This window comes from Hordeum vulgare, chromosome 5H, assembly GCF_904849725.1.
Source record: "Hordeum vulgare subsp. vulgare chromosome 5H, MorexV3_pseudomolecules_assembly, whole genome shotgun sequence".
Lineage (NCBI taxonomy): Eukaryota > Viridiplantae > Streptophyta > Magnoliopsida > Poales > Poaceae > Hordeum > Hordeum vulgare.
Genome location: NC_058522.1, coordinates 562,908,125 through 562,919,327, shown reverse-complemented (window position 1 = coordinate 562,919,327; position 11,203 = coordinate 562,908,125). Strand labels below are relative to the sequence as shown.

Genomic DNA, 11,203 nt, shown 5'->3' with positions numbered 1-11,203 from the left:
CGGTCCGAATGGAGTGCAAATTGGGGGATGAAACCGGTCCTACAATTACAACATCAAATCCCAATCTGAGCAAGAAGAGAAGAAGGCAAAGATGACAAAGGCTATAGGCCTGGCATTATCAACTTTTGAGAATATTTTGTTGGTCAAATCTTGGTTGGTCACAACAATGATTCCAATATGCGGCAGGGAGCAAAAGGGGAACAAGTATTGAGAGAAGATTTGGAAAGAATATCATAAACAAAAGCAACATGTGGAGCAGTATACTCCTATCGTCACCAACCACATTGTAGCGTCTCTCCATCATCGATGGGGGACCATTCAATTGGAAGTGAACGAGTACGTTGGCTACTATTCACAAGTCCTTGGCCACCCTCAAAGTGGGATGGAAGTGGCAACACACGTAAGATATTTGACTTCACCTTGTTATCATTTGCATATGCATGTTTTTGTTACATTCTCATTCCCATGCATATTTTGTTTGCTAGATTGCGGTGGGGGGCACTATGTATCACGAGACGGAGAAGAAGCCATTTCGTTTTAGCCATTGTTAGATGATATTGAATGGCAAACCAAAGTGGACACAACTTCTTGCCGATCTCAAGGCCGATAAGAAAAGTAATGATGGCTCAAACTCCCACCAATTAATTGGGTTGGATGACAAAGTGGAAGATGTTGTAGTGGAGAATGGAAGAGCCACCGTGCCAAAAGATTACCGGCGAGCTATGAGAAACAAGTGGGAGAGGGCAAGGGCCTCCCGTGACGCCGCGGCTAAAAAAATGTCCTCCACATGAATGGACATTTTTTTGGTGAGGAGAACAAAAAAAGATAGATACAAGCTCATGCTGTATACACGAAAGATGAGGATGTATTGGGGTCAGAAGAGCGTGGAGAAGAAGTTTAATTGAGAGGGAGAAGATCGAGTTGGAGAAGCATTGGGCGACGATCAAATGGGAGCTCAAGAAGGCCATGACATTTATAGAGATTGAGCTTGAGAAGGAGAGGTTACAAATTGCACGGAACGCGGAGGATGCGAAGACCATGTTGACGGACAAAAGCCTCTTGGATGAGCAAGCAAAGAAGTGGCTTGAAGACAAGAAGAAGAAGAAGATCAATGACCGTAGGGAGTATGATGCGACAAGGCCAGCTAAGGCAACAACGGCGCATGCGGAGAGGATGCAGGAGGAGATGCAGTCTGGATGCAGGCAGAGCAGGACACAATGATGGCCTTACACAAGGTGACATGGATGTCATCTAACGAGTGATCCGGCCAGCCAACGAGCGACTGATCGAACATTGATTTTAGTTTGGCATGTCCAGATTGTTTTTGAACCATTGATTTTGGATAATTTGTGTCGTATGGTCGACGTGTGTGGATTGCATGGACTTGAGGTTCGCGCATTTGAGGTGTGTGAATGTGCGACAACCGATATAAGGGGTCGACCAACGTTGTCCGCGGACACGTCTTGTCACGATCACGGGCGTATAGGGGACAGGATTTGCAACTCTGGTTATAGATGCTCTTAAGCTTTTTATTTCTAAATTTATGCAAAAACCATGACCTAAGTTTAAAAGAAACCCCACATCTGAGGGATGAATGAAGAAAAAAAAGTTTAAGGACGTGTTCGGAACTCCTCCAACTTCTAACTCCAATAACTTCACAGATGATTTGGTCCCGAAAGTTTGGGCTCCAACAAGCTAACTTCTTGAAGTTGAGCCCAACTGAAGTGCAACAATGTGGAGAAGGGTTGGCCCAGCTCCACAAATTGAAGAATATAGAGTTTGAATAATTTACATCGATATGCCACCATCAAACGTACCATTTCTACCCCCCCCCCCCCCCCCCTCGAGAAAAAGAACCTAACGCTACAAAGATCGACCCCCCTTGAATCGATATCACCTTCCCCTCAAATTGATGCACTGGATGACCCAAATCGGGCTTCCTCCAGCCAGGAAGTCTACGCTAAACAAGCCACAACCCTCTCAACTGGGTTGCAAAGTTAGGAGAAGTTGCTGATGCATCCAAACAGATCTGAATCGCTACGTGGAGTTAGAAGCTACTAAAGACTTGTTTGGGACTGCTCCAGTTCATAAAATTCAGTTCTGCTCCACCAAATCCACTTTGGAGTAGTCTGAGATGTAAATTTTAACTCTTTTAAGAGAGTGTTTGGCTTTTATCTAGCTCCAGCTTTAAGAATGAGAAATTTGATGAAAAGGATATATCTGATTGGACGAGTGGGGAGAAACGAAAGGGTATCCGCTTACTCGTGGTAGTGGTGGGTAATTTCCTTCCAACCCTATCTTCTACATTTTTTGAAGCACCTCCTAAAGAGCTTCACAAAAACCATGGAGTTGTACCCGAGATTCTAGTTTTTTTACGGAGCGGCATGTCGTGGAGCTACCTCGTTTAGCTTGCATTTTCTCGAGGGGAGCTGAATTTTATGAAGCGGAGTAGAGCTTGATATGTGACGTTTTGTGAAAATAAATGAGATCCAAACACGCCCTAAGAGTCTTGCTCTGTCGCACGTTGAAGCGGCGCGCCAACGGCAGGAGCCGCTGCTGAGTGGACTTCAGTACGAGCTGAAAGGATGTTGAGTGAACCAAAAGCGAGTAAATTGCTCAAACCCACGATTTTTGTGGCTAAGGTAATGGAATGCCATCATTTTTTCCAAAAATCACAAAAGAATGACCACCTCCATGACAAGCGAGTAGCAAATCACACTAATTCAAATTTTAGGTGTGTTTAACAGTGGAACTGGAGGGTAGGGCCCGTTTGTCGGGTTGTGCGAAGAGCAGTCCTAATCAATGCTTTAACCTGCTGAGGTGGACGGTGTCCCACTTGTCAGCAACATGTTTTATTTCCCCATCTTCTCCTTCTTCATCCCCCCGTGATCTGCTTTGACGAGCCTAGCCTAGCCTGCGAACTCCGCCGACGATAGGGCACTCATGATGACATGGTCGGCGCGGCAAACAAGGGAAACCACCAACATGCAAGCATCTTGATAGGGAGCTCGCTCTAGGCACGGGCGATCTCACATCGTCGTCGCCATCGCCGATGGATCCACGTGCCTCTTTAGCAACCGCCAGTGAAAACAAGCACTTATCTCGGCACAAGAAGCAGAAACACATGCAACAGCGACAAAAGCAGCATCAAGTGGCGGTGTAAGTAGCAGCAAGCGGCGAGGAATCAAAAGCAAAGTGCAACGGAAACAGCAGCAAGCGGCGACAAAATCAAGAGCAAAGGGCGGCATACCATGAACGACTTAACGGGCGTGGCCGACCTTGAAAGGAGTTTCTTTTACCCTGAAAAATGTTAAATGTGTATAGATTTTCTTTTACCATGTATATATAGAATGATAGTTTCTTTATCATGTATATAAAAAATGCAAATCAAGAATTTAAAAAAACATTGAAGAAGTATTTGAAAAATATTAATCAAGTATTTGGAAAATATTAAACGTGTATAGAAAAATGTTGATCATGTGTTAAAAACATGTTAATCTTGTAACTGAAAAATGTTAATTTATTTTAAAGTGGGTAAGTAAAAAATGTTGTCCATGTATTCAGAGAATGTTAACCTTGTATTTTCATTTTTGTTAAGCAAGCATTTGAAAAATGTTAAATAATGTGTATATAAAAAATGTTGACTATCTATTAAAAAATATTAAATTTGTATTGTAAAAATGTTAAACATATATTATATAAATATTTTTGGCATATATGAAAAAGTAGAGTGAAAAAGAAGACAAACATACGAAAAACAAAAGGAAAATAAGAAATGGAGAAGGAAAAAAACAAAAAATGAAGAAGAAAAATGTAAAACCAAACAAAAAACAAAACAAAATCTGTCAAAAAACAGAAAAAAAACGTGAAAACCAATGGAAAACCCGCCTTTATTGAATTCAAGTACAGAACGCTTGCCTAGTGCTTCTTACGTGCAAGACACGGGCTCGGTGGCTAGCACAGCGAGTCGTCTCCCAACTCCCAGGATCCCCGCTTCTCTTATTTTTATTCCAATTTTCATTTAACTATGCACAAAAATGGACAGACTCAATTACTACAGTCTCGCTTAATGCAAGAAATAGTCGGCTCGCCAAGTACTGACTGAAGCAGAGTGCGTGCAGGCTCCAGCAAGAAGAAGTCAAGGTCCGCAAGGAAGCCCAAACTGGGTCCAGATAAATAGCTGCGGCGCGTTTGGTTGCTTTCTGGCTGCAGCCTCGCTCGCCAGTGGAGCACGGCTCGATGGGTGAGGAAATACTTCCTCCGTTCCTAAATATAAGTCTTTCTACAGATTTTACTAGTGAATTACATACGGATGTATATAGACATGTTATAACTTATAGATTCACTCATTTTACTCCGTATGTAGACCACTAGTGAAATTTCTTAAAAGACTTATATTTAGAAACGGAGGAAGTACATGCGAAAAACTAAACATCTGCATATTATTTGATCGCTCGCATCTAGTCCTCTTACATTAGGGAAGCAATTTTGGCATAACATTTGGTGTCCTGTATTAGTTCGGTTCATGCAATTACATGATGTTTGGTTGTATACATGGAATATGATTATGAGCTAACCCTTACACTTAACACATATATTTGTATCGTGCCTCACGACTACGGTGGACGGTGACCGCGACGTCGCGTCCGACACGATGAGCATGGAGTCTTCGGTGAGCGTTCTTGTTGACGCCGCGGCAAACTAGTTGCTAGCGTTGTTGTCGTAGAGAAAGTCCGTGCGGAGGAGCGCTGAGGCACAGGACGGGGGAGGAGAAATGCAGTGCGTGTCGGACCATGACGACTGTCATGGATGATGGTCGTGGCGTCACGTCTGACACGACGAGCATCGAGTCGTGGGTGAGCGACCCTGTCGGCAGCGTGACATACTAGTTGCTAGCATTGTTATCCGCACGGAGACAGAGGACAAAGGAGTAGAAATGCACGGCGCACGTCATGGCAACGTCAATGTAGTAGGACAAGAGAGAGGAGGCTGAGATGAACAATGCAGAAACGACTCCAGTATAGTAGGACCTGGGGAAGGAGGTCAAGAGAAACAACGTCGGCATCGACATAGAAGAATATGAGGGCTCTGAGGCCGAGGACAGAGTTGAAGAAATATAGTTGTGTGCCATGTCGGCGTCAGTGCAGTAGGATCCTGGATATAAGGTCAAGATGAACGACGGTGACGATGACGCAACTACAGCGAGAAGCGAGAGAGGAGCTTGAGAGAAATCACGTCGGCCTAGAGTAATGATTAAGTGTCTTTAATGATGAGCTGATTAAGTGTCTTAAGTCACAACGCACATATGCATATGTACAATCACAAGGAAAATGTAGATTTTCTCATTTACGATCGTCAAAATAGAAAATTTGCAACACGAATGTGGTGTGGAACTGTAAGATTAGGCTATTGGTCAAATGAAATTCTAAATGGTCGATCGTGCGCGATGAATTTGACAAAATTCGTTCAAAACAGCTTCAAACGTGAACACAAAATTAAGCGTCTACGGTCAAGGAAACTACGTACCGATCGTAAAAAAATATAACCGTAGCATCGATGTGCATCTTTTGCGTGTGGAGTTTATCTCGAATACAAGCATCGTTGTGTAGATTAAAAATGAGAAGGAAGAAAGTAGTTTAGTGCAGGTAGAAGAAGACAGGCCTAGAGGTACTTTTAAGTTTCATGCTATGTAGACCCAACAGTGAATACAGAAAACCGAATAACCGCATCTCTCGAGCCTTCTCTCTTGCAAGGGTTTCATCTATGTATCTGAGTGTTTCCAGCGAGACAAGGCTTAGTGGTACTTTGAGTTCCGTGCTATGCATACAAACACAGGGAACGGGCTACCAAACATGTCCTGGGTGTCTCTGAAGCTACGGGCTAACCATGTTTGAACTTTAGAAAAAAAAATCAAAAATACAAGTATACAACCATTTGCAGCACACCTGTTTGAAACAGGGATACCCATCCGCAAAGGCGGCCGTTGTTCCTCCAAGCGTGAATACATTTTAGTGAATAGGCTTTCGTCCCTGAAAACAACCTCCTGCAAAAATGTAGAAAAAGGTTATGTACCGTAGATCGAAAGCGGTCAGACACTTTTAGTGCACCGGGGCTCCTCTCTTTTAGGCTTTTACCACGTTTTATACATAAAGCCAACACCACGAAAACCAGGCACAGAGCAGTACAAATAACAGCAACAAAGATAGCACGAAGTCTGCTGGGAGGCACCAGCTCAACAATAAGCCCACACACAAGTGTGAATACTTCATTCGATGCATTTACATCCCTGATGTGAACAGAGAGGCAGAGGGCTATTCCATTGTACAATCTCTCTGTCAGAATCAAATTGATGAACTCTCGATGGTAGGACGACTCAGCAAAACATCTACATAATATTACCTGTATGGCTGGATTTGTTTACTTTGTTCTTGACATTGTGTGCAGACCTTTGAAAAGTTAACAGAAGAATTTGCTCGTAACTTGCTTATCCGGACATCGTTGATCATCATAAAGAAGCTGCGTCATCTCAATGTCCTCACTACCGGCCGCCACGCCCCATAGGAGAAGCCCGCGCATTTGGCCGCCCGGTGGCCACACCTCGCGACGGTCGTGCAGCACACACATCATCGATCAGTGAATGTTTGCAACAGGTTTGCACTGCAGACAGTAGAAAAAGGACAGGCTAATTTCATTATATCTGGCAGTACAAGTTGAAGACCAGTAGGCGGGAGGAAATGGAAACAAAACTAACCGAGTTCCATGCGGCTGATTCAGCGCATCAGGATCTTGGCCGTGCACAAGCAAAGATGCCCCCCATGATGGAGGCGGTGAATTTTCTCCCAATAGGTTTGGTCCGATTTGCAATTTCCACTGTTGCTTGGCACGGCGGAGAGTCTCTAGGCGAGGAGTTAGCATGGTGGATAAACAAAACGTTGGGCCTATTAGGATGGTTCATTGCAGCTGTTTGCCATCCATCCTTTATCATCTCTTCTACTCCAGAATGGAGCGCGACTTCTTTTAGCCTTTTCATGTGTGTGATGTCGACGCCAGGAAGATTACCTAGAGCTTCACAAAGTATGTGAAGTGACACAAGGTAGGGCATAGCTTCATCTTGGATTGTTATGTCCTGCATCCTTTGCTCGCCCACAAGGCATAACCCCTTCAGGCTTCTGAAATGTTCTGGTTTTATGACCAAGTGCTCAAGCTTATCTTCTACCAGCTTCAGATATTTCAGTGTCATCCTTAGTTCAGACAGGCCATCTAGGATTGTGTCCCCGCTCAGATTAGTTCTTGAGAGGCACAACTCCTCAATGTAGTTCAGCTTTGCCTGGAACTGAGGGAGCTGCGTCAGCTTGCCTCTCAACTTGAGCGAGGTAAGACGGCCTGTAGCTTGCAGAGAATCCATGAATCGTTCTGAGCATTCTGTTGGGCATCCTTGGAAGTCCATAGACAAGGAACGGTCAACTCGTGTCATATCCAGGCCTTCGCGAATGAATTTCTTCATGGCTCCTAACACATGATCCAGTTTCGTCACATCTGCACTTGAATCACACCATATTTTCACCTTCCTCAACTTCACCATGCGTCCCATCAGCTGGGCAAACCCTTCGCTTTTGTCGGTGACAAATCCGGAAAGCCTCTGCAGTTCACTATCTTCTGACAAGAGCTTCTCTAGCTTCTTCTGTGTGCAGTCACCTTCAAGTAGCTGAAGCTTTCCAAGGAGGTGTTTCAACCCGGGAAGGTGGAGGACTTCAATTGGCAACATTACTACCTGGGTTCTCCTCATGTCTAGAGTCTCTAACCATTTTAGCTTCACTATTTTCCTTGGAACCTTGTCAATACTGTCTCCGAGGCTCAGATATTTGAGCAGCAACAGGTCACAGATTTTCCCTACATGTTCTGCTTTCACATCAGCACATTCTTTGAGATCCAAAACCCGCAGTAGCTTATACTCGGCATAATTCAAATTAGCTTGATGCCTGGTGATATTTGTATCATCAGGGAATACTGCCAGAGTATGGAGACGAGATAACTGTTTTGGCAAATCCAGTGGCCCATTTGCCGCACCATTAAGATGGAGGGAAAGCCGGCGAATCTCTTTGCCTGGCAGATTCTTCTCTGTTGTCTGGCCGCCACACAACATGGTGATGAAATTCTGTGACTTGGATTTGCTGGAAATGGAGTTGAGCATTATCCCAGAAGTTTGGCATTTCTTCACATTTCCATAGGTCCTCACTTGGATCGGCTGAATGATGTTGCGGCTGATGAGGCTCTCCAAATTCTTGACCGCAACATCCTGGGAAAAAATCTCTGTTTCAGGCTGAGGAAACACAAGTCCTTCAGCCAGCCATCGCCTTATCAGGGGATTCCTCCTGACAGGATGATCACGTGGGAACATGCAGAAATACAGCAATAAGTCCTGGACAACGGGGCTGGATAGGATCTCTTTGCTGCTGCGGCGCATTCTTGCCAGAGTGTCATCACGAAGATGGAGGCAGGATTCCACAAATCCACTCTCTGTCAGCTCCCCAATGAAAACTTGGCTTGTGCTATCCATAGCAAGTGATGAACCGTTGCCACATTTGCAGCATGTCGCTGCTGGTAGTTGAATGGTCGTCGTCATGATAATTCTGCCGTCCATTCCATCAGCCCAAGAGAACGCAGATAGTACGTCGTACAACTCGTGTGTATTCACGCCATCAATCACAATTAAATACCTACAAGATATTAATGAATGAATCAGTTGAGGATTATTTTTTCTAGAATACGCACAAGCATGCGTATCATATATTGATAGAAGAAGAGGCAAAGAAGCCGGATACAAGCCTTTCGGCCATTACAACGCCAATCACAAAAGGATCAACGCCATATGGCTGCATGCATCGATTGATGCAGAGGCCGGGGGTTTAACCTCCTTTTCTAAAAAAAAAACATCCACAATCAGTTGAGAAAATAAAAATCATGATTTTGACTTTTGGTTGCAGGCTTGCAGCTATCAATGTTTGCTTGCAATCCTACTAGTCCATACCAATCACAGGTTACTGAAAATTTGAAATGCTGGCACCAATTAAGTTCTCTGTGTGCTACTCGAGAACTTCGTTGAGTCAGCATACTCAAGATTGCATTCATTGGGATATCCTTCAACAAGTTTAACCTACAGTCCTAGACCACATTCCATCAATCTATTTTTATCAGAATCGACGTAATTATGTTTTAGAGATTAAATTTTCCTCACTCCGCAGTTCCGCTTTGTTGCTACGATGAACCAGTTGAGGTCTACAGGTTATCTACAAGCTCTTCAAAACATATTTGCCCTCTGCAGTAGCTCTATCTATTTTTAGCATTTCATTTTCTCACAAGAGGATATTCAGGGGCTTTTGCCCTACAGTCACAAAAAGAGAGGATATTCCAACTGAATCATGTTTTCAACAAGTTTACAACAATAACACCGTTAAAAGCAGCACTGGAATGCTGGCTATGGCACAAATTAATAGGCGATAATATATTTTTCATGAAGGGGTCTACTTTCTTATATGTGAATAATACCAATTTTTGTGATAACATTGATGTTATGAAACAACAAAATGATGATCAAGTCCATGGCATAGTACAACAAATATAATTGCAGTAGATTTAGATAAGGGAACAATAACAAAAAGAAAGATGAACTGCAGATTACAAGGTTCCCGTGAATGAATGTGCGCAAATAGGGGGTGCGACTTATAGATCAAAACAAGCTATGAAAAGACACAATTTTTTCATGTCCAACCATCATTCTTATATATAATTGCAATATAAGCTGATGTGGCATTTTTTACAAAATGAATAGCCCCGTCAACATTTTGATTTGTAGAGAAGACGCAACAATGAATGATTAGAGAACAATGATATACTACTGAATAATTTATATAAGGGCATTTGTGTTCACCACATCGCACTCAAGATTGTTTTACGCAATCTGGCACTAATTGGCCTTTTATCTTATTATTATTGCAAATATAATGGATAAATGCAATAGAAAGCACCATCTTATCATGACTACATGTTATCTTCCACTGTATATTTCATTTATATTATTAAGAACCTACTAAATTTCCCCGCAGCAATGGGCCGATACTAGTTAAGGCAGAGGCTGTATAATCACCTTCCAGTCTTGAGTAGTCCGGCGAGCGGGTGGTCACTCACAGCATGTTGGGCGTTTCCGTTGATTTGTGGTATGATTTTGGAGTTGGAGGCAGTCTCACCATGATCCTTGGTAATACTGATTAACATCAGTTGGTCATGTATTTTCTGAAGAAGCTTGAGCACACTCATGCCCGGTGCTGCACGAACCCAGGCGTGCAGAGGGAACTGGCTGCGCACATCCCTGTCACTGTAAACCTTGTGGGCAAGGCGAGTCATACCTACTCCACTGAAGCCGGCGACGGAGATGACCTTGAGATTCCCCTCCGGTTGGCTCCGCGCAAGCAGGCCAAGAAGTTGCTCTTCCGGATCCTGATCAGTGCCACCAGGTGCAGAGGGGGGGTCAGGTGCCGGTGCGGCGGCGCCCGCGATGCTGATGCAGTTCTGTAGCTGCTCGAGAGTCTCCTTGGACCTCTTCTTCAGTTTGCAGATCTTCCCAACGAAACTGATTCTGCTCATCTTCCCGACCTGGAAGCGGTCGATGCAGTCTTCCATGTCGTCCGCCAAGCGCCTGAGATCACGGACCCAGAGGTCCGTGATGGATCTGCTGCCATTCGAGCGGCCAATGATTTCTTGGATCGACTGCAGGTCGCGCCGGATGAATCCGGCGTCTACCTCCAGGCTGTCCAGCTGCTTCCGTTTCCCATCTATCACCGATAGGAGCTTTGGCAAGAGCTTCACTATCGGCCCGACGACCACCGCAACCTCCATCTCCCTGCTTGGAGGTTGATCTCCTCGCTATCTCCCAAGCTCGGAGCTGGTCAACAGTCTCTCTCCTCATAAGGCACCTCTAGCCGAACGCCCCAACCCCTATCTATAAGAGCAACTCTAGCACACCCCGCATCCCGTCCCGGTCCGAAAAATAGCCGTCAAAATACGGGTCGAGACGAAAAACCTGTCCGATCAGATCCCGCATTCCGCCCCGACCCTAGATATTTTTGCGGGGCACGGCAAAATCTCAGCCCCAACCCGCGTATTCGCGGATTTCCACCTCGCCGCTGCGGTGCCATGCATATGAGCG

At 44.5% G+C, this 11,203-nt stretch overlaps 1 protein-coding gene across 1 annotated transcript; it reads right to left on the bottom strand.

Annotated features, from left to right (window-relative positions):
• Positions 1-6,120: 6,120 nt before the first annotated feature.
• LOC123453035 (disease resistance protein RGA4-like) lies at positions 6,121-10,967 on the bottom strand. The gene is made up of 3 exons (XM_045129796.1): positions 10,145-10,967; positions 6,752-8,717; positions 6,121-6,657 (listed from the first exon to the last, which is right to left on the bottom strand). The coding sequence occupies exons 1-2, from the start codon at positions 10,891-10,893 to the stop codon at positions 6,779-6,781; spliced, it is 2,688 nt and encodes an 895-aa protein (XP_044985731.1). The 5' UTR covers positions 10,894-10,967; the 3' UTR covers positions 6,121-6,657; positions 6,752-6,778.
• Between the last annotated feature and the right edge of the window lie 236 nt (positions 10,968-11,203).

Excerpts from the sequence above, each read along its gene's own strand:
- LOC123453035 (XM_045129796.1), bottom strand. The coding sequence starts at position 10,893 with ATGGAGGTTGCGGTGGTCGTCGGGCCGATAGTGAAGCTCTTGCCAAAG. Across the intron at positions 8,718-10,144 it reads GGACTACTCAAGACTGGAAG|GTATTTAATTGTGATTGATG; the intron begins GTGATTATACAG and ends AATATCTTGTAG.